Source organism: Homarus americanus, unplaced genomic scaffold, assembly GCF_018991925.1.
Source record: "Homarus americanus isolate GMGI-L3 unplaced genomic scaffold, GMGI_Hamer_2.0 scaffold55640, whole genome shotgun sequence".
Classification (NCBI taxonomy): domain Eukaryota; kingdom Metazoa; phylum Arthropoda; class Malacostraca; order Decapoda; family Nephropidae; genus Homarus; species Homarus americanus.
In genome coordinates, this window is record NW_024713650.1 from 4,706,187 (window position 1) to 4,730,300 (window position 24,114).

The following is a 24,114-nucleotide window of genomic DNA, read 5'->3' on the forward strand; positions in this document are numbered from 1 at the left end:
GACCCCCAAAATCCTTTCCCAAGACTTAAAATCCCTTCCCAAGACCCCAAAATTCCTTCCTTTATCTCGTCTAAAAGTCAACAAGAATAACAGTGATTTAATGAGCCTTAACTTGAAGAGGATTTACATATGAGAACGTTTGAGAATCCGTGTTTTGTTATTGTACTGTACTGTGTGTTTGGACGACGACTGTGTGTGTGTGTGTGGTGTGGGTGTGTGTGTGTGTGTGTGTGTGTGTGTGTGTGTGTGTGTGTGTGTGTGTGTGTGTGTGTGTGTGTGTGTGTGTGTGTGTGTGTGTGTGTGTGTGTGTGTGTGTGGGTGGGTGGTGGGGTGTGTGTGTGTGTGTGTGTGTGTGTGTGGTGTGTGTGTGTGTGTGTGTGTGTGTGTGTGTGTGTGTGTGTGTGTGTGTGTGTTTCTATATCTCACAGCACGACGCCTCAAGAACACTTTCCACTAGATAATGAGCTCTGATTACAAGGTCTCTGTGTGTGTGTGTTCATGGACGAAAGAGACCATCAAATCCTCACTTCTTCAAGGTCTCGTCTGTGTTCCCAGCGTGACCTAGAACAATGAAAGTCTCGTGAGTGTTTCTAGGCCAATAGCAATATCGAATTGTACCTGAATTGGGTTTTGATTGGCTAAGTGTGTATATTAAGAACACACTGTCTAGGTATATTGTTTGTATACCTACACTGCCTCTGTTTATGCTGAACCAATGTAAACTTGCAAGACGATTGTACTTACTATCCATCCACCTACCTATCCGCTTACTAGCACCTCTCACCTAACCTACCCATCCCCCTTTTCTTCTCCCCTTCTCTCCACGTCCCTAAGGGCTTCACCTCCACTCCTCAAGGGCCCCCAAAGATGCCCTGTAACCCGATACTATAAACAATTGTTACCAAATACGCTTAAGAATCCACTACCCACCTCAATCAACCCCACCCCCCCTTCTCTCTACCCCCTTCTCCCCTTTCCATCCCCCTCCTTTCTTTCCTTCCCCATCCTCTCTCCTTTACCCACTCTCTCTCCACCCCCTCTCCCTCCCCCTTCTCTCTCCCTCTCCCCACTCTCTCTCCACCCCCTCTCCCTCCCCTCTCTCTGAAGGTATGTGTTTACTTGTATATATTTGGGTGCTAGCCGGAGCTTGGCGGAACAGAGTGGAGGGAAGGATTGAACCTAACGTATCTTACTTGGGGGGAGGGGGTGTGAGGGGGTGGTATGGTTAGGTGGTGGGTGTGGTGGTGAGGTGATGGGTGGTGGTGGTGAATGCGGTGGTGAAGAAGGAGTGGTGGTGAGCGGTGTACGGTGATGGTGGATAGGGTTTGTGGTGTAGTAACAGCATGTGTATTGTGGTAATGGTAGTGCTAATGACAGTATTACCGTATGTATGTATGTATGTATGTATGTATGTATGTATGTATGTGTTATGGCAGTGATAATAAGCAAGTGAGGGCACAGGAGCCTATGTAATTAGTATGACGTCATGTAAGACAGAAAACGGATGAAACTGCAAGAAGTGAGGGTAAACTTAACCATATTTTACTGCCACTAGCATTGTTGGTGTTAACGAGATTATGTCTTGATCGGTTAGGTTAGGTTAGGTCAGGTTGGGTTAGGTCAGGTCAGGTCAGGTTAGGTCAGGTCAGGTCAGGTTAGGTCAGGTCAGGTCAGGTCAGGTCAGGTCAGGTTAGGTCAGGTCAGGTTAGGCAGCTGAATGTAATTCCTACACTATCCACCACCTCACACCTTGATCCAACCCAACACAATAAGTGAAGGTACTGTGTGTGTGTGTGTGTGTGTGTGTGTGTGTGTGCGCGCTCAGTGAACAGGGAGGCGTTACATGACCACACACAGTATCTACAACCCTTAAGTCTAGATCACCTGACCAATTTCCCATCGTCTTCACACACAGCACACGAATTACCTGGATAACTTTGTCCTTTATTTCGTAATTCCTATTGTTGGCACACACACACACACACACACACACACACACACACACACACACACACACACACACACACACATTACAAGTCGACCCACGGCGCCAGAGACGTGGGTCAGGCATCATCCACTGCCAAGTAGGAGAGGAGAGGAGGTGGGAGGTGGGAAATGAGGGGAGGGAGGGAGGAGGAGGGAGGGGGAGGGAGGGAGGAGGGAGGAGGAAAAAGGGGGGAGGGGCAGGGGAGGGAAAAAGAGATAAAACACATACCGTTGAAAATGAGAGAAACCCGGATTGGTATGCGGGCCGAGGAACTTCAAGATGATGACGGCCGTGTGTGTGTGTGTGTGTGTGTGTGTGTGTGTGTGTGTGGTGGTAGATGGTATCAAGTAGTTAACCGCGGCAGACGTGGGGAGATATAACCTAACAGACGTTAATACGATGAGGCAAGACACACAGTACACCACCTGCCTGTGAGAGAGAGAGAGAGAGAGAGAGACGTGTGGGTTACCTCATCTCACACAAAAAAAAAACAGCTGATCTGGTTTGTAAACACTGAGGCCCTACATGAGACGACTGGATAAACATGAGGCGTATCAATATAGCACGTATAAATAGGACTAAATATCCAACTGAAGACACCAAGAAATATCCACAGCTAAATATCCATCTAAAACGCGAAATACCCAACTAAAACATTAAATATCCAACTAAAACATTAAATATCCACTTAAATACACCGCTAAATATCCACCTGAATACACGAACTATCCACTAGAATACGACAAAACATCCTCCTGAATTAAGTGGATATTTTATCCACTTAATTACACTGCTAAATATCCACCTAAAACAATAAATATCCACATAAAACACCAAATATCCACATAAAACACCAAATATCCACATAAAACACCAAATATCCACATAAAACACCAAATATCCACCTTGCACAGGAATATACCCATCAATCACATCTACTGACATCTTTGACACGAAAACATATTATTCATACATCTCAAATACCCATAATTCCCGCCGGAAAAATATCCAGGTTACAGGTCACAGATTTACAGGTAACAGGAATACAGGTTTACAGAATTACATGTTATAGGTTTACAGGTTAGAGATTTACAGGTATACAGGTTAGAGAGGTATACAGGTTAGAGGTTTACAGGTATACAGGTTAGAGAGGTTTACAGGTATACAGGTTACAGATTAGGTTTACAGGTCACAGGGTAACAGGTATACAGGGTTACAGAATTACAGGTTAGAGGTTTACAGGTTTCAGGTCATCTACTACAGGCAGGTCCTCGGATTATGTGAATTAGTTAGACTCAGAACTCCTACCCACCTCCGTCACCCCTCCTTCAGGTATGGGAGAGAGAGAGAGAGAGAGAGAGAGGTGAAACAGAGGTCCTTGTGCCCTCATCGACCGACTCTCATAAGCATGAACAACAAGCGAGGCAAGACTGAGCTCTCTCTCTCTCTCTCTCTCTCTCTCCCCTCTCCTCTTTCACACAAGGACTAATAATGCTCATGTTTTTTTAGTCCACAATGCGGAGTAAAATATCCGGCTCTTGTACTGCACAAGATATCCGGCTGCAATACGGCACAAAAGATATCCGGCTGCAATACTCCACAAAAGATATCCGGCTCCAGTACAGCGCAAGATATCCGGCTCCAACTGCACAAGATATCCAACGTCGGATGTGTAAGTCTGATAAGATATCCACATAATCCACTTAAAATATTCGGCTCGATACTTAAACTCACTTGGCTATCTACTTACAACACGGCAAGAGATATCAACTCTACTTATATGATATCTGCTGACACCAACGGTAAATATATCCACTTATGACCCAATAATAAATATCACTTATGACACCAATAGTAAGATATCCACTTATGACACCAATAGTAAGATATCCACTTATGAGACGCATTATGATATCTACTTATGACACAGTATGATATCCACTTATGAGACGCTTTAAGATATCCACTTATGGCACCATTACTATGTCCACTTATGACACCAACAGTATGATATCCATGCATGACACCATCAGTAATAATATCCACATGACAGTATAAAATCCACTTATGACACCAACAATTATATCCATTTCTGACACACAAAGATATCCACTTATGACACTAACAGCAGCCAAGACGAGCGATCATCAGCGTCCGGCGTACTGATTCACTTCCATGAGCGAAGGAAATTATACCTGGCGATCGTTCGACTGCCTGGCGTTCACACTTTGCAATGGAGTATTTTTCTTCAATTTGGGACACAATTTGCAATGTTGAGTTCACAATTTGCAACATGGAACCTTATCATATTTTAACACCAATTGATATCAACACTTAGTAAGGATTGCAACTTGCATGGGAATTCTTTTTTCAGTGTTACCAACTGTACTAAATCCGACACTAATATTTGCAACATTCAATGGCTTTCTTTTCACTATGAACTTTGCAACTAGGAATAGTGTTATTTTTCAATCACGAACAGCTGTGCGAAAAACATACAGTGATTTGCAACACAAACACGTTCTTTTCGAGTACAAACACTGATGTATTGCAATTATCATCACCAATTTGCAACAGCGAGCGTGTCGACATTATAAAATTGCAACAAACGTTTATTTTATCTTCGTCAGTAGGAAAGGGTTTTATTGCGTCCTTATGACAGCTGTGATACTTAAACGTGTGTGTGTGTGTGTGTACGCGCTCTGCAACGTGGCAATGGACGCGAAAGTCAACAGGTGGGAGGAGGGGGAGATGGCGCTACTAAGGCAAGCGGACGTAGACAGAGCGGATACCTCCCTCTCCCGCACACGCGCGATACACACTGCCCTTCCTCACTACCGTCCACTCTCTCCTCCCTCACCACGTCCACTCTCCCTCCCTCACCACGTCCTCCTCCCCCTTCCCCTCACCACCGTCCACTCCCTCCCTCCCTCACCACCGTCCCTCTCCCTCTCTCACCACCGTCCCTCCCTCCCCTCCCTCACCACCGTCCTCTCCCTCCTTCACCACCGTCCTCCCTCCCCCTTCCCTCACCACCGTCTACTCCTCCCCCCTTCCCTCACCACCGTCCACTCTCTCCCTCCCTCACCACCGTCCACTCCCTCCCCCTTCCCTCACCACCGTCCCTCTCTCCCTCCCTCACCACCGTCCCTCCCTCTCTCCTCCCCTCCCCCCGTCCACTCTCTCCCCTCTCCCCATCCTCTCTCCCTCCCTCCCACCACCGTCCTCCCCTCTCTCCCCCTCCCCTCACCATCCCTCTCTCCCTCCCCTCTCACCATCCTCCCTCCCTCCCTCCCCACCCCATCCCCTCTCCCCTCCCCTCCACCATCCCTCCCTCCCCTCCCTCACCACCATCCCTCTCTCCCTCCCTCCACATCCCTCTCTCCCTCCCTCACCACCATCCCTCCTCCCTCCCTCCCCACCACCGTCCTCTCTCCCTCCCCTCACCACCGTCCCTCCCTCCCCCCCTTCCCCTCACCACCATCCCTCTCTCTCCCTCACCACCGTCACTCCCTCTCTCCCTCCCTCCCCACCGTCCCACTCTCTCCCTCCCTCCCACCGTCCACTCTCTCCCTCCCTCACCACCGTCCACTCCCTCTCTCCCTCCCTCACCACCGTCCACTCTCCCTCCCTCACCACCGTCCACTCCCTCCCTCCCCTCCACCACCGTCCCTCTCCTCCCCCCTCCCACCACCGTCCCTCTCTCCCTCCCTCACCACCGTCCCTCTCTCCCTCCCCTCACCACCATCTCTCCCCTCCCTCACCACCGTCCCTCCCCTCCCTCCCCTCACCACCGTCCCTCTCTCCCTCCCTCACCACCGTCCTCTCCCTCCCTCACCACCGTCCCCTCCTCTCCCTCCCCTCACCACCGTCCCTCTCTCCTCCCTCACCACCGTCCACTCCCTCCCTCCCTCCCCACCACCGTCCACTCTCTCCCTCCCCTCACCACCTCCACTCTCCCTCCCTCACCCACCATCCTCTCCCTCCCACCACCACTCCTCTCTCCCTCCCACCACCGTCCACTCCCTCCCTCCCTCACCACCGTCCACTCTCCTCCCTCACCACCGTCCACTCCCTCCCCCTTCCCTCACCACTGTCACTCTCTCCCTCCTCACCACCGTCCTCCCTCTCTCCCTCCCTCCCCACCGTCCACTCTCTCCTCCCCTCACCACCGTCCTCTCCCTCCCCTCACCACCGTCCACTCCCCTCTCTCCCTCCCCTCACCACCGTCCACTCTCTCCCTCCTCACCACCGTCCACTCCCTCCCTCCCTCACCACCGTCCTCCTCTCCCTCCTCACCACCGTCCCTCTTCCCTCCCCTCACCACCGTCACTCTCCCTCCCCTCACCACCATCCTCTCTCCCTCCCCTCCCATCCACTCCCTCCCCTCCCCCACCACCTCCACTCTCTCCCTCCCTCACCACCGTCCACTCTCCCTCCCTCCCACCACCGTCCTCTCCTCCCTCCACCACCTCCCTCCCCTCCCCTCCTCCTCCCTCCCTCCCTCCCTCTCTCTTGGGTTGCCTCACTCCTTTTACAACAGGAAGACAGACAGGTAGGAGCTAGTACCCACCATCTATATATCCAGTTCACAGTCGTATGTTTACTAATGTGTGGCCTGAGAGAGAAGAGAGAGAGAGAGAGAGAGAATACACAAATATATTTCACACATCACTAAACACTGATTTAACGTATATTCATGAAGGTAATACACACATCCACAGGTACCCACACACACCCAAAGTACCCACATACCCCAGAGATACCCAGTGATAAACGACCCACCACAACTCAGACAGACCAATCCCGGACACTAATGCACCTGAGCTTGTAATTACAGGGAAGCTCGCCCACATACACTAATGAGGTGATGCGAGACCTGGGGGGGGAGGTGTGTAGTGCTTAATATGGTGTTGTAGAGACAGTGACAGGTGGTGTAGTAGAGACAGTTGGACAGGTGAGGGGGAGGAGACAGTGGACAGGTAGGGGGTGGTGGAGAGACAGTTGGACAGGTGAGGGGTAGTGAGAGACAGTTGGACAGGTGAGGTGTTGTGAGAGACAGTTGACAGTGAGGGGTGTTATGAGAGACAGTTGACAGGTGAGCTATTAGGAATCAGTGTTACTAGGCCCCATTAGTATTTCTCTCTCTCTTTCTGGTGCCATCTCTCTCTCTATTCCCTCTTTCTCACCTCTCTCTCTCGTTACACACACACCCAGCAGTTGACACACACACACACACGCTAAAACAGCACATCGACCCAACTTAAGTATAACATCAACTCTTATCACACCCTCATATCAGGAGGTGAAATCAAACACGAATTTCCAACACCGACAAGGAAAGACTCGTGCAGCTACACCATGCATGCAACAGGGCAATGCAACCTTACCTCTTGCACAACCTCTCATCCTCATCCCAGTACAGTCCCCTTCACTAGTGCGTTTACAGGGGGTCGTTAGGTGTTGTGCAGTGTGGCAGCGCTGTGTTTGTTTACATTCGACAGAAGGAAACTGGCAAAAGCAAACGTACTATGGAATCAAAGTACAAGAATAGAAAAACAAGTGACTCGAAGATAATTATTTGTGGAATGTTTTTATGACGAGTCGCTGTAAACGCACAAGTGAAGGGGACTGTACATCGTTATATTTACCACAGAACGAAAATAAATTAACATTACGAAGAAAAAAATGCAACAGTGATTCGAATGGTGATTGGGAACTGATTAGCATAACTGGTCCAATCAGGTAGTGTGTGAGCTACTACTATACACCGTTCACATGAGTTTTACAATCAGAGCCCGGAGTAGATTTTTATCACTGCATCTGATTGGCTAGCGAGGAATGAGACACGTCGGGTTAATATAAAGCTCTTCCTTATAAAATTGTCCCCCTTTCTCCTCCCCCCTCTAGAATGACTCGACCAATCACAACCTTCCATTCATTTGGCTCAGTTACAAGTATAGAGTAAACAAAATATAATAGTCGAAAATAACAAGCTCTCTCTCTCTCTCTCTCTCTCTCTCTCTCTCCCTCCCGACATAACAAAAACACAAAATCATGAATTCTTCAGGGTGAGGTGCACCTTGGCGCTGAGGAGGTCAGGCATAGTTGACAGCCACGCCAGACTATCCTTATCTACGGGGTTACTTGACTAATATAGGAGAGGGTGCAGACTTGAATTACTGTCTGTAGCCATCACGACCGTCATCTTAAATACCTGCCCACTCTCGCTAGCTCCTCCTACCTGTCTCTACACCATATACACACACACACACAGAGACACATACACACAGCCTTTAAAACCATGACAGTATCCCATTTTCAAAAACAGGAGAAGGAGGAGGAGGAGAAGAAGGAGAAGAAGAGGAGAGGAGGAGGAGGAGGAGAGGAGGAGGAAGAGGAGAGAAGGAGAAAAGGAGAAGAAGAAGAAGAAGAAAAAAGAAGAAGAAGAAGAAAGAAAGAAGAAGAAAGAAAGAAAAAGAAGAAGAAGAAGAAGAAGAAGAAGAAGAAGAAGAAGAAGAAGAAGAAGAAAGAAGAAGAAGAAGAAGAAGGAAGAAAGAAAAAAAGAAAGAAGAAGAAGAAAGAAGAAGAAGAAGAAGAAGAAGAAGAAGAAGAAGAAGAAGAAGAAGAAGAAGAAGAAGAAGAAGAAGAAGAAGAAGAAGAAGAAATAAAAGAAAAAAAAGAAGAAGAAGAAGGAAAAGAAATAAAGGAAGAAGAAGAAGAAGAAAGAAAAGAAAGAAAGGAAAAAGAAGAAGAAGAAGAAGAAGAAGAAGAAGAAGAAGAAGAAGAAGAAGAAGAAGAAGAAGAAGAAGAAGAAGGAAGAAGAAAAAGAAGAAGAAAAGAAGAAAGAAAGAAGAAGAAAAGAAGAAAAGAAGAAGAAGAAAAGAAAAAGAAGAATAAAGAAATAAAGAAAAAAAAGAAGAAGAAGAAAAAGAAAGAAAAGAAGAAGAAGAAAGAAAAGAAGAAGAAGAAGAAGAAGAAGAAAAAAATAAAGAAGAAGAAGAAGAAGAAGAATAAATAAATGAAGAAGAATAAAGAAAAAAAGAAGAAAAGAAGAAGAAGAAGAAGAAAAGAAGAAAAGCAAAATAAAGAAGAAGAAGAAGAAGAAGAAGAAGAAGAAGAAGAAAGAAGAAGAAGGAAAGAAATAAATGAAGAAAAAGAAGAAGAAGAAGAAGAAAAGAAAAAAAGAAAAGAAGAAGAAGAAAAGAAGAAGAAGAAGAAGAAGAAGAAAAGAAGAAGAAGAAGAAGAAGAAGAAGAAGAAGAAGAAGAAAGAAGAAGAAGAAGAAGAAGAAGAAGAAAAGGAAGAAAAGAAAAGAAGAAAAGAAGAAGAAGAAAGAAGAAGAAGAAGAAGAAGAAGAAGAAGAAGAAGAAGAAGAAGAAGAAGAAGAGAAGAAGAAGAAGAAGAAGAAGAAGAAGAAGAAGAAGAAGAAGAAGAAGAAGAAGAAGGGAGAAGAAGAAGAAGAAGAAGAAGAAGAAGAAGAAGAAGAAGAAGAAGAAGAAGAAGAAGGAAGAAGAAGAAGAAGAAGAAGAAGAAGAAGAAGAAGAAGAAGAAGAAGAAGAAGAAGAAGAAGAAGAAAGAAGAAGAAGAAGAAAAAAAAGAAGAAGAAGAAGAAGAAGAAGAAGAAGAAGAAGAAGAAGAAGAAGAAAAGAAGAAAAAAAGAAAAGAAAGAAGAAGAAGAAGAAGAAGAAGATCATCACCACTACTCACGTATCAGAAAGGTGTGTGTGTGTGTGTGTGTGTGTGTGTGTGTGTGTGTGTGTGTGTGTGTGTGGAAAAATTAGACCTTATGAATAAATAACACAGCAGGAGGAGCCCAATCACCCAATCCTTATATGAAACAGCGCCATTATGCAGTGACCTAACAGTGCCATTACAGTGACCTAAATGAATCCCTGAACACATTGCCTCGGTATGATTGGCGCGTCAGAAATGAATCTCCAATCCAAATTAGATAAGGAGTAAGCATTCTGTCCGGGGAGACATTCTGTCCGATTCTTGGGGAGTTTGGCGTTGGGACCACACCTACCATACATACACACACATACATATCACGCACAAACAAAGCACACACGCATACAAAACATACACAGATATAAAATACACATGCATACAGTCTCATACAAAACACACACAAATATACACACACTCTCCTGTTTCTTCTCTCTCTCCTCCCCTTTTTTCTTCTCCTCCTCCCTCTTTCTTTACCTCATATCCCACCCCATCTCCTCTCCCACCTCTATCCCACTTCTCCTATTTTACCCTCATCCCACCCTATCCATTCCTCCCACCCTCCTTCTATCCCTTCTACCACTACAACTAACACGACAGGAAGCCATGACCTATCCAAGCCTCCCCCTTAAAAGAAGGTAAGGTATGTAGATAAGAGGGTGACATCGAACCCGTGTTCTCGACTGATGGTGCATTAGTAGGAGAGTCACGACCCACTGGCCCACCGTGTCTCTAAGTAGGTCACCTGCGCCGGCTAGCACTATGTCTGCTCACTCCTGACTCATTTGCGGTTTAGTTTATCGAGTGAGTGAATGGGTATGTATGTATGTATGTATGTATGTATGTATGTATGTATGTATGTATGTACAGTGAACAACCCACCTACCCACGACTATCCCATTATGAAAGGACTTTAATAAGACACTAACAAACAGACAGACAGACAGACAGACAGACAGACAGGCAAACAGACAGACAGACAGACAGATAAACCAACTCACCACAAGACTCTGGACTAACACAGACACTGAGTGACCTGACCAGACAGTGAGTAATGACTTGTAGGTGTGACAGGTGAAGTAATGTTGAGTATATGAGTTTCAATGATGACCAAGTTTATGGTTTAAAAGTTTCAGTGTTTAAAAGTTTCAGTGTTTAAAAGTTTCAGTGTATAAAAGTTTCAGTGTATAAAAGTTTCAGTGTATAAAAGTTTCAGTGCTTAAAAGTTTCAGATGTTTAAAAGTTTCAACATATACCAACAAAAGGCAAGACAAAACATACAAAACAAGATTTCAACACCCCAAAAAGTTTCAGAAAACCATAAAGTTTCACACCCAAAAAGTTCTGAAAATACTAAAACTTTTAAAGGCAACAAAAAGTTTTATGACAAAGTTTTAAATAATAAGTTTCACCACACCAAAAAGTTCCAAAATACCAAAACTTTTCCAGTCATCAAAAAGTTTCAAAATACTTTACAAAAGAGTTCCATGACAGATACTAGGTAAGATAAGGTTAGGTTAGGTTAGATGTACTCACGGCACTGGGTCGTCCCTGGAGAGGCCAGCAGCACGGAGGTGGTCCTGTAGTGAGGGGAACACGGCGGCACAAGACTTGGACCTCTCACTGCGACCCACGATAGGCTGTAGTGTACAAGACTGAGTTACACACCTGAGTTACACATCTGGCTTACACATCTGATTTATACACCTGAGTTACACACCTGAGTTACACATTCGGCTTACACATCTGATTTATACACCTGAGTTACACATCTGACTTACACACCTGAGTTACACATCATGAGTTACACATCTGACTTACACACACCTGAGTTACACATCCTGAGTTACACACCTGAATGTTATCATTTATCTATGGTCATCCTTCAATACTAATTAAGGATAATTTTCAATATTATAAACTATTATTATCATCATCATTATTATTATTATTATTATTATTATTATTATTATTATTATTATTATTATTATTATTATTATTATCATCATTATTATTATTATTATTTTTATTATTATTCTCATTACGAACATATATTTTTATTAGTAGTATTATAATCTGCAATAGTACTTTTACATTAGATTATAAACTACGTATTATTATTATCATTATTATTATTATTCTATTATTATTATTATTACTATTACTATTAATATTACAATCTGTTATTTTTACATTTTACAATACATATATTACTATTATTATTATTATCACACACACACACACACACACACACACACACACACACACACACACACACACACAACACACACGTCATCACTCATGCCCTCTTTGTCTAAATAAGGGATGTGACCAGTCGGAGGCAGTTTGTCTGTGTGTCTGTATGAGAGGAGGAGCAAGTCACGGCGGGAGAGTGATCGTGGGAACAGGCTAGTGGTGTGTGACCGCGAGAACATGTGCAGAGAAGGACCAAGAAAATAGCTGTTGGTTTATAGAATTCATCCTGAGAGGTCACATGGTCATCCTGAGAGGTCACATGGTCATCCTGAGAGGTCAAATAATCCCCATTCTGACTTAATGTTGGAATAGGAAGTGAAGATTTGAGAGGAAAGGAAGGGAGGGAAGAAGGAAAAGAGGGAGGAGGGAACGAGAAAGGAAGGAAGGACCAAGAGGCCTTTGGCATTATTGCAAATTTTTCGCAGCAAGCAAAAAAAATTTTAGCTAACAGGACGCAATTTTTATCTACAGGTCGTGCCGGAAGTGAAAGGTTGGGAAGTAAATGACAGGTCGGGCCTTAAGTGACAGGTCATGCCGTAAGTGACAGGTTGGGCGGTAAATGACAGGTCGAGCCTTAAGTGACAAGTCATGCCATAAGTGGCAGATTGGGCGGTAAATGACAGGTCGGGCCTTAAGTGACATCATGCCGTAAGTGGCAGGTTGGGCGGTAAGTGACAGGTCGGGCCTTAAGTGACAGATCATGCCGTAAGTGGCAGGTTGGGCGGTAAATGACAGGTCGGGCCTTAAGTGACAGATCATGCCGTAAGTGGCAGGTTGGGCGGTAAATGACAGGTCGGGCCTTAAGTGACAGATCATGCCGTAAGTGGCAGGTTGGGGTGTAAGTGACAGGTAGGGCCTTAAGTGACAGGTCGGGCATTAAGTGAGAGGTCGGGCATTAAGTGACAAGTCATGCCGTAACTGACAGGTCGTGCCTTAAGTGACAGGTCGTGAAGCGTTTACCTCGGTGGTGTTGACGGACGAAGTGGAGGCTCCTGTAGTGGTGGCAGCAGCAGGGGTGATGGCTGAAGTAGGAGTAGAGGCGAAGGGCTCTACCTGTGGGATGGTGGGACTGACAGAGGGGCTGGGAGAGGTGAGGGGACTGGGGGTGACGGGGATGGTGGGGACTGAGGAGGCATTGAGTGTATCGTCTGTGTTCTGGGATATCACTAGGAGCCTGGAGGTCGACCCATTGGAATCGGTACTCCCGGAGGTCGCGCCTTGGGTCATTCGGGAGAAGATTTCGGCGGAGGTGATGGAGGAACTAGACTCGGGGGTGGAAGGCAGCAAGGGATCTTCCTCCTCATCCTCCTCGTCCTTCATGGGTGAGTCCTCCTCCTCCTCCGCGTTGACCAGGGAGGGTGGAGGAGATAGCGGCGTCACCTCCGGGTCCTGCCATATAACACAATGTAAATAAACACACAGCCACCTCTCTCTCTCTCTCCCTCTGTCACCCAGGTTGTGTATACTGTACCTCTATGAGTCGTTGCTGTTTTGAAGGCTGCATGAATAACCTAAACTAACCTAACTAACCTAACCAATCGAAACAGTGTCATGAATAAGGCGGTGAGGTGCGGTGAGGTGAAGTGAGGGCTGGTTAGCTCAAACTAAGGGCTGGTTGACTTAAGATACAGACTGACTCAGGCAAAGAATAATCGACTTAAACTAAGGGCTGGTGGACTGACTCAGACTGACAAAAAAAAGAGACAAAAAAAAATTGACTCAAACTAAGGGCTGGTTGAGGGGGGGATGGCTACCCTGCAGGAGACTCACAGAACGGCGGGGTAGGAGCAGGTGGTGGTGGTGGAGGTGAGGTGGTCGGGTGCGGCGGATGGGTCGAGCACTTCGCTCTACATCACTGTCATCACTCTCACTGCTGACACCTGCCTGTACCAACACGTAAACAGACAATAATCATCTCTACTACTACTACTTCTACTACTACTATTATTTCAACTACAACTACTATTACTACTACTTCTACTTGTTTTGTTTTTTTAATTATTGGCCTCCAGCCTCCCCCAATAGCCATACCTTTGCCACCATTTTATTACCTTAAAATTAAATATCCTAATACATAAGTAGCTATCCTAGCTGTGTTGAGTTAGTTGAGCCGCAGATCTATGCAGCATTCAGTGACTGTTGCCTCGTAGTCAATATCTGCAACTGTTGTCGGCTTTGGGGCCGATGCTCTCGTTCCCCTGAGGCAGAGCAAAGCCGACCTAAGGAGAGAGAAGGACAGTGGGACATCTCATCCAGGCTGTAATCATAACTTCTGGGCTGCTGCTTCTGTTCGGATATCACCTCTGCGAGTCTGGCGTAGAAGCATCTTGCACTTGCTCCCATCCCACCAGAGGTTGTGAACACCAGAGGAGTGAAGCTGCCGTGGTCAATGTCCTGAATTCTCTCCCCATATGCCCTTATCTTGTCGTTCTCGTTCCTCCTGTGTGCAGCATCGAGAGCTAAGTTACATTGACATGCGGCCATGTGATCAAAAATCCTGATGTTAAAGAAGGCTCCTGTCCCCGCGTCCAGAATCCTCGAGCACTGACGTCAACACGGGCTTCGTTGGATGTGTTGGAAGTCCTATGTTGGAAATTCTCACCGTCCAATGGAAGGAGGGTCGGTTCTACCCTGACATCACGGTAGATTTCCTTCAACATATTTGCTGTGAGATCCCTTACTTCGTCATGCCTCATGCATATGAAGCCCCCTTTCTTGCACACCATGGCGTGATCGACGTCATAGGAAGAGCCACACACGCATTGGGAGGGCAAACCTTCTACTGGCCGACCGTACCTTAGAGCATTGTCATCTGTAAATTCTTGTTTATTGAGACTGAAACCATTTGCCCTTATCAGTAACATAGTTAACCAGTTTGAGACGCCCATCTCCTGCGCTATAGTTAATTTTTTTCTTCAAATTCTCTGGTGCTTGCAGCAACAGTTGCTGCAACTTATAACTTTGGCCGTGCTGTCGTAATGGACCTTCGAATCTTGTTTACTTCACTGGTATCCACCTCCCCTGTTGCGTTCTGAGCTCTTATGTGGTCCGTGAGGGCTGCCGTAAGCTTAACTGAGTTTTGATGTTCGGTGGCAGCAAACTCCTCTGGATTGGTCAATACCATTCCTCCCAGTCTCGGTGGTAGTGCAAGGAGTGATCTTTCTGCTGAAGGTGTTTCACTAATTTGGGAATTAAATTGACGCTGATAGCTTCTTCCAGAGGGTGGAGAAGGGATCCAATATCAGGGATAGTGCACATCAGGTAGTTCCAGCGATGCTTGACTCCATGGGTGAATGGCGCAAAAGCCGCATGTGTTAGCAATCTCAGACAGAGTTTGGATTTCCCTAACCCACTCATTCACCTTTCCCGTTACGTACTCGGTCTTGAAGTCCGTCGTGACGATCACTGCGCCTAGGTGTCTTTGACCATCCTTTGTTATTTTGACCTCACTTCCACCGAACACCTTCATTGCCCGTTCATAATGATCTGGCTTCACAATGAGGAAGGACTTGCTGCTGTTTGGGTGGTACCCTATTTGTGGACCTCGTGATGTTACCAGGTCCCATCACTTTTTGATGTCCTCCACTTTTCCTGCTCCTGTAAGGTCGTCAGCGTACGCCACTTGCTTGACCTCAGTTGTTTCAAATTTTATTGTGTGCTGGAGCACGGATAGGCCTATTGCATACATTGCCATTGCAACAGGGTCCCCCTGCGTTGTTCCCTCGGTTGACTGTATGATGGTATCACCTCTTAGAGCCTTGTTGTTTACTATATAGAGGTCTGATGGATTCCTATAGGTGTTTTCAACATACATTGCAAAGCTTGGACACTTGATCTTGATGTTGTGCAGTACGGCCTTGCAGTTAAGTATGTTGAATGCGTTTGAAGCGTCCACCAGGAGAACGGCCTCAATCATGCTGCTCAAATATCGTTCTCATGGCGTGAATGGCGGCTTCCTCTCCAGCCTGGTGGCCAGCACACACCTGCAGGTTCCCTGCTGCTGCCCTGACATCATCCTTTACCACCTCCATTATGCATTTTCCGATGATCCGCCTCAGCACTTCCCCCACCCCTATAGGCCTACATCCTGGATTCTTATCCAGGGGAATGAGGCGGCAGGCCGTCAGAGCATGGAGGTGTTCGCAGCACGAGGATGCCAGCTTTCTTGCAAGGACGGCAATGGCAGTGCCGAGATCACTTGCTACGGGGCCAAACTTGTTAGTGCTGAGGATGACTCTCCAACCGTTTGCATCCAGACCTTAAGGGCCGGCCCCTCCCTGAGTCTTCAGTGCCTTTTTCCACACCATCCCTCTTGTTATTTTCTCGAACAAGACAGCATTTGTTGGGATATAGTCACCCAGGAACCTAATGCCTTCGTCATCACTTGCAGGGGGATGTTTTTCTTTCAGTTGTTTTAATGTCTCTGTTTATTGGCATCACCCCACCGGAGGATTCCTCTGTGAGAGATCTTACCGCCAAAGACACTTTTCCCACAAGCATTTTGTTTCCAAACTTTCTTGCAACGTCATCGGTGTTTTGCTTTCCGTCTCCTGTAAGTTTTAGTCTCTCCTGCAGTGTTCTTGCTTCACATAGGAGATCCTCAAGGGCCCAAGTCAGCCACATTGTCAATCTTCTCTTCATTGCTGCCACATTTTCTTTGTGCTTAGTCTTTGTGTGTGTCCTCTGACAGAATAGATGTGGTATTATTGCCAGTATATGAAGAGCTAAAGGGGCAAGGAAGCGGTCCTGAGTGTACTCAGTTATGAGGCAAATCATCTCCCGAATCATTTTTTTGGTGGCCGCACACTTGGGTGGTTCAAACAGGTTAGCTGGCGACCACCTGACAATTTCTGAGTAAGTTTCTTTAACCCATATGTCTGCATTTTCCATCGACATGCCATTCCACTGTGGTGGCTGTCTCTCCTTCACCTCGTGGACATCTGCTGCTACTACTACTTTTTTCTATAGATACAATAATTTGGCCTCCAAGCTCCCCTTATAACCACACCTACTACTACTACTACTACTACTACTACTACTACTACTACTACTACTACAACAACTACAACAACTACTTCATAAGAGACAACATATAAAGGGGATAGTTTTGAATAGTAAATAAGATACTTTTAACTGTTTTGTAGTATTGTAGTGATGATGTAGGGGCAGAAAGGTGACTACTCCGGCTTACCTGTGGAGAGATGGTAGTGAGTCCAGTTCGTCTTAATTTCTCCTCTCCCGACCGCTTGGGTGACCTGCCAAGATGGGTTACGTTTTAGTGTGGTTTTGGGGCAGTTTATCACACACCTGTCTCAATACATTATTCAATACTCACGCCACACCTGTCAATACTCACGATACAGTTTATCACACACCTGTCTCAATACATTAGTCAATACTCACGCCACACCTGTCAATACTCACGATACATCTGTTAATACTAGCTACAGCTGTCAATACTCGCACCACACCTGTTGATACTCACGCTACACCTGTTGATACTCACGCCATACCTGTCAACACACACCACACCTGTCAACACACACACCCCCACACCTGTCAACACACCACACTTGACAACACACCACACCTGTTAACCCACACCACACCTGTCAACACACCATACCTGTCAACACACACCACACCTGTCAACACACCATACCTGTCAACACACACCACACCTGTCAACACACCACACCTGTCAACCCACACCACACCTGTCAACACACACCACACCTGTCAACACACCACACCTGTCAACCCACACCACACCTGTCAACACACCACACCTGTCAACCCACACCACACCTGTCAACACACACCACACCTGTCAACACACACCACAGGGGACAAAATTAACATCCATACGAAATTTAATAACATTGCAAATATAAAAACCAAGTTAAAAATATATATAAATTTTAAATATTATAAAACTATAAAATAATTAAAAATAAATTTAAATCACATTATAAAATAAAATAAATAATTAAACAAACTTATAATAAAACAGGAAAACAAAAGTACAACAAAATCCTCTGAAATTATTTAATATTTTATCAAGAAAATTGTGAAAGGAATAAGACACAGGTATGTCCAAATTAAACAAAGGCATGTCCAAATTAATCCCACAGGTATGTCCAAATTAAACACAGGTATGACCAAACTGATGTAGCAAAACAGAGAGAAATGTGAATCTTACCTTGCCATTCCTCGTCAGTTTATGTATGTATGTATGTATGTATGTATGTATGTATGTATGTATGTATGTATGTATGTATGTATGGAACAATAACAAAACACCACACAAGGTTCACAGTAAAAGAAAAGACATTATCATAATATTAGACACTATATTACTAGCGAACCTCAATCATTATATAACACGGTGTATCAACCCTCACAGTAGGTAAGTTTTCCTTTAGTCTGAAATATAAAAAATCTATATCATGGTCGACAACTATTGATATACATAGACATTATAAATATATCAAGATAGCGTAGATGTATAAAGTGCTTATCTCAAGGGTCGTGTTGTAGAAATGGCACAAGGGGGGGGTATACAGGGCTATTGGGTTTGTTCTAGTAGGTGGGGTTAGTCCTAGTAGGGGTGCCAGTCCTAGTAGGGGCCAGGTAGGTCCAGGGTCCCAGTAGGGTAGCCCAGTAGGTGCCACCAGTCCCAGTAGGTGCCAGTCTAGAGGTGCCAGTTAGTCCCAGGTGCCACCAGTCCTAGTAGGTGCCACCAGTCCAGTAGGTGGGCCAGCAGTCCCAGTAGGGCCACCAGTCCCAGTAGGGCCAGGAGTCCTAGTAGGGCCAGGAGCCAAGTCAGGTGCCACCAGTCCAGAGCCACCAAGTACCACCAGTAGTAGGGCCACCAGTCCCAGTAGGTGCCACCAGTCCCAGTAGGGGCCACCAGTCCCAGTAGGTGCCACCAGTCCCAGTAGGGTGGGTAGCCAGTCCTAGTAGGTGCCACCAGTCCCAGTAGGTTTCCGTTCCAGTAGTCCCAGCCACCAGTCCTAGTAGGTGCCACCAGTCCCAGTAGGTGCCACCAGTCCCAGTGCCACCAGTCCCAGTAGGTGCCACCAGTCCACCAGTCCCAGTGGGGCCAATGAGTAGTGCCACCAGTCCCACCAGTCCCAGTAGGGCCACCAGTCCCAGAGGGGCCAGGAGTCCCAGGTGCCACCAGTCCCAGCAGGTGCCACCAGTCCCCACCAGTCCCAGTAGGTGCCACCAGTCCCACCAGTCCTAGCAGGTGCCACCAGTCCCCACCAGTAGTAGGTGCCACCAGTCCTAGTAGGTGCCACCAGTCCCAGTAGAGTGTCACCTCAGTCCCAGTAGGTGCCACCAGTCCCAGTAGGGGCCACCAGTCCTAGTAGGGGCCAGGAGTCCCAGGTGCCACCAGTCCAGTGCAGCAGTGCCACCAGTCCCAGTAGGTGCACCAGTCCTAGTAGGTGCCACCAGTCCTAGTAGGTGCCACCAGTCCTAGTAGAGTGCCAGGAGTCCCAGGTGCCACCAGTCCTAGTAGGGGCCACCAGTCCCAGTAGGGCCACCAGTCCTAGTAGGGGCCACCAATCCCAGTAGGGGCCACCAGTCTCAGTAGGGGCCACCAGTCCCAGTAGGGCCACCAGTCCGAGGGCCACCAGTAGGGGTCCAGGTGCCCCAGTAGTAGGTGCCACCAGTCCCAGTAGGTGCCACCAGTCCTAAAGTAGTAGGGGCCACCAGTCCCAGTAGGTCCACCAGTCCTAGTAGGTGCCACCAGTAGGGGCCACTAGTCTAGTAGGGGCACCAGTCCTAGCAGGTGCCACCAGTCCTAGTAGGTGCCACCAGTCCTAGTAGGGGCCACCAGTCCTAGTAGGGGCCACCAGTCCTAGTAGGTGCCACCAGTCCTAGTAGGGGCCACCAGTCCTAGTAGGTGCCAATTGTAACAAGCCTCACCCTAACCTAACCCATCAGATGTGAGACCCAATAACACCCCCATCTTAACAACCAGATCACCCATAATTACACCCCATTATCTAACACTAAGACTGGGGCATATCTGAATGGCACGAACAACCAATCACAACTAGGATTGACCTTAACTGACCAATCACCACTCAATACACTAGTGACAATATACCAACCCACATGGAACAATATTCTACTGGGAGTGTTAAAATAAAAATGGAGTTTCGGTCAGTATTTTTTTAGTTGATGAGAAGAGTGGTGTGTGCCCTTAACATGGCCACTACTACGAGCCACAATATAATAGGTAAAATATCTCATGAATTAGAATATATATATTGTTATGGAAATATAGATAAGGGTATAATAATAATCTTTTCTCTTTTTCTTTTATATATAATGGTTAAAAGTAATGGGTGTAGGTTAATTTGGGCTCCAGTTTAATGACGATTGATGTGTCATTATGCTTAGGGTTCCATTAAGTCTGGGTCCAATAAGATTGAGGTCTATTAGTTCTAGGGTCCATTAAAACTGGACCCCGATGCTAATGTCTCGGTCAGGTTGTACCTAGTGTCTATTAGAAATGGGGGTGATTAGATTGGATCCCATTAGAACTGGGGCCCATCAGAAGAGGGATCCATTACACTGGGGCCCATCAGAAGAGGGATCCATTAGAACTGGGGCCCACCAGAAGAGGGATCCATTAGACTGGGGTCCATCAGAAGAGGGATCCATTAGACTGGGGCCCAAGTTAACTCCCAGGCCACACAGTGGGTGGTGACAACAACGTGAGCAACTACGAGTGGAAGGCAAGGCTGACCCGGGGGTCGACTTGTGCGGAAGTGGTTACTGTTAGAGGGGCCGTCACACGAGGCACTGTCCCTCCGTCACACGAGGCACTGTCCCTCCGTCACATGAGGCACTGTCCCTCCGTCACACGAGGCACTGTCCCTCCGTCACACGAGGCACTGTCCCTCCGTCACATGAGGCACTGTCCCTCCGTCACACGAGGCACTGTCCTCCGTCACATGTCCCTCCGTCACACAAGGCACTGTCCCTCCGTCACACGAGGTACTGTCCCTCCGTCACACAAGGTACTGTCCCTCCGTCACACACTGGTACTGTCCCTCCGACACACGAGGCAAATTTACGTACAGTGTTTGATATCAAGTAGAGCAGTTGTGTACAGCCTCAAGGGGCTAGTACAGTGTCAGGGGCTAGTACAGTGTCACGAGCTAGTACAGTGTCACGAGCTAGTACAGTGTCACGAGCTAGTACAGTGTCACGAGCTAGTACAGTGTCACGAGCTAGTACAGTGCCTCGTGTGATTGTCCCCACACATACATTACTAAATATATATAAAGGCAAATTGTGAAATCCGGCAACTTAAATATGTGTGACCACCATTTGTATCACAACAATGTTACACAAAAGGCGATGATCTATGACTTCCAAACTGCATACAATGTTTTCTTGTTTCAGGACATAATATTAAACTAGCTTATAAGGAGGTCATGTCAGGTCAGGCCAGGCCAGGTCAGGTCGGGTCGAGTTCAGTGTAAAAAATAATAAAATACTTCACAAACCTCAGCTGAATAATATCATCTAACGTAAGGTAACATAACTTAACCAAACCACAACATATACAAGTCATATAATTATAATGAATGACAACATTTCAGGGGAGCATCCAGTGGGAGAGGGGGGGGGGGGCGATCCTGGTTGTCCGGACCCCCCCTCCTTTTCATCATAAAATTCCAATACTTTTTCTTTAATACAGTATTGTACTCAGGGTTTTGGTATAGTAAAATGTAATTACTATTGACCTCAGAATATCTCCTAATATCAAGTGCACATGGCTTCAAAATGCCCTTGATATTGGTCAATTAAAAAATAAATAAATAAAAAATAAAACTGGGTGGGCTCGCTGTGTTCCTCCACCCACAATTTCTTGGACCCCCTTTTCTTATTCCTGGATCCGCCCCTTCATTTATCACTGGTAGTTTACAGTACAGTGTGTCGAGTCATTTTTAAACTGACTGATTTTACAATTTGCCTGTACAATATATATAAACACATGAGGCACTACAGCTCCTCCTCACTCCAGTCTACTCTTGTGTTTCTGTTTAGTACACAAACACCCCACCGCACCCTAACACCGGACCCTAACACCACACCCTAACACTCTTCAGGCGGTGTTCACGTCATCAGCTCAGGGCCACAGCTAACTTCCAGGACCCTGACCCGAATTTCCACACTGGTGAGGTCAGGTGTGATTAGGGATAAGGTAGCTGAGGTTTAGGGTAGGGTAGGGTTAGGGCTAGGTTAAGTGAGTTTAGGTTAGGTTAAATGAGGTTAGGTTCCGGGTCAGGGGTGAGGCACTACTCCTCCTGCGAGACGGTGACGGTGGGTGTGGTGGCGGCGGAACTCTCCTTGTCCGTCACCGTGGTGGGGTCCTGCTGCCGGGTGTCCCGGTGCTCGGGTAGTGACGCTGGTCCACCCGGGGAGTACTGCACCTGCTGGGAGTGGCCGTTGTAGCTGGAGAAGGAGAAGGCCTGCGTCCACGTCTCATCCTGTGGTGAGTCAGAGTCGTGGCGGATGCGGAGGGTGCAGGGGAGGCCGGGGCTGGATGACAACTGGTCCCCGGCCAACAACAACATACACGGGGGTCCCTCGCTGGGCTCTAGTACCAGGGAGGGTCGGGGGGTGAGGGAGGGTCGGGGGGTGTGGAAGGGGGTGCCCTCCTGCTGCCCAGAGTCAGTTATGCTCCAGTCCCCACTGGAGTTAATGTCCAGGCGGCCGTCCAACGCGGGGGTGTACTCTAGTGAGGGCCGCGGGGTTGACCAGGGGGTGCCCTCAGGTGGAGTGCGGTAGGCAGGGGAGCCCAGGGGTGAAGACTCTGTTGAAGAAAACAGCGGAGAAGCTGCACGTGACCGCGGCGTCCACCACAGTTTATTAGGGCCTGGCGGCAACGTCAAAGAGTTGCGGCGGATCAGAGAATCTCCTGCAATGAATTCAGTAACCGAGTCATTCTGGAGGGGGTCAGCACAGGCTATAACCGAGCAGGCCACCGCTGACGACGGGGCTACCAGGCTCTGCACTGACGGGGTCACCGTCCCTAACTGTAGAGGGCGGGAGTATGAGAGGCTTCGTCCTGATGTGCTGGAGGCGGAGGGTGAGATGCCACGATGGCTGACAGCACCGACTGACCTCCGCCTCTCCCCTACCACCGTCGCCGCCTCCTCCCCACTACTCAGGAGCGGCCGCGTCTCACTGTGAACACTCTCATCGGCGGGCGTGTAATACTCGCTAGTAACACATTTTGACGCCTTCGATGTTAATGGTTCCTCCCGCTGCTGCCACACTCTGCTGTCCTGCTGGCCGCCGCCGCTGAACTTAGTCTCCATCGCTATTCTGAAGTTGTTGTGATGCTCAACGGCGGCCTCCTGGGGCAGCGTGTGTCTCACAGCCTCAGTGTGTGATTCAAAGACCATGTCCGCAGACTCTGTAAGGGACGACATACTCAGCCTCTCCCCGATCTCCTGGTGGGGAGTCTCGCCAGCATTGTGGTGCTTCTCGCCCGCACATTCTCCCTCCTCGAAGAAGGTGACCTCCATGCCCCCGGTAGAGGCCAAGTCCTCCAGCGAGGTGGAGAACGGAGACGATGAGGAGAAGGGAGAGATCGGGGAGGCCAGAGCCAGCATCTGTGAGGTGATGGACTGTGGGGAGAGGAGGAGGCCACTGCCGTCATCACAAGGGTCGTCCTCAGACAGCGGCAGCATAAACCGGTGGTGTGGTGTGACCTCCTCCTCGATGGCAGTGGTCAAGCTGCCTCGCTTCTCCCTCTCTGTTCGGCTGATGATGAAGGGCGAGGCGGCACGCCCCTCGCCATTCTTACCCTGGCGAGGAGACAGTGCTTGGGGCCCCGACGGTAGGAGAGGTGACCTGGAGGACAGCGAGGAGCAGCACGACAACACGTCCTCCGCCTCCTCGTGTAAGACTGACAGCTTCCGCGACATCCTTGCAGCGTGCAACAACATGGTATGTCCTTATTAACATCCACATGTCCAGGAGTTACAGCAATAAAAAACACGTGAGAATACAGTATATACCTTACCATGTCTAGGAGTTACAGTAATAAAGAACACGTGATATAATACAAAACTTACCATGTCCAAAACTACAGCAATAAATAAG

The 24,114-nt window shown here is 47.4% G+C and overlaps 1 protein-coding gene across 1 annotated transcript in view; it reads right to left on the reverse strand.

The window, feature by feature from the left end:
* Window positions 1-24,114, reverse strand: part of LOC121874507 — a 70,397-nt gene that overhangs the window by 23,666 nt on the left and 22,617 nt on the right. The window contains exons 5-8 of the mRNA XM_042378665.1: window positions 17,165-17,228; window positions 13,744-13,857; window positions 12,934-13,362; window positions 11,254-11,357 (exon numbers count right to left, since the gene is read on the reverse strand). Coding sequence (XP_042234599.1) covers window positions 11,254-11,357; window positions 12,934-13,362; window positions 13,744-13,857; window positions 17,165-17,228 — 711 coding nt within the window. The remainder of the gene's footprint in view (window positions 1-11,253; window positions 11,358-12,933; window positions 13,363-13,743; window positions 13,858-17,164; window positions 17,229-24,114) is intronic.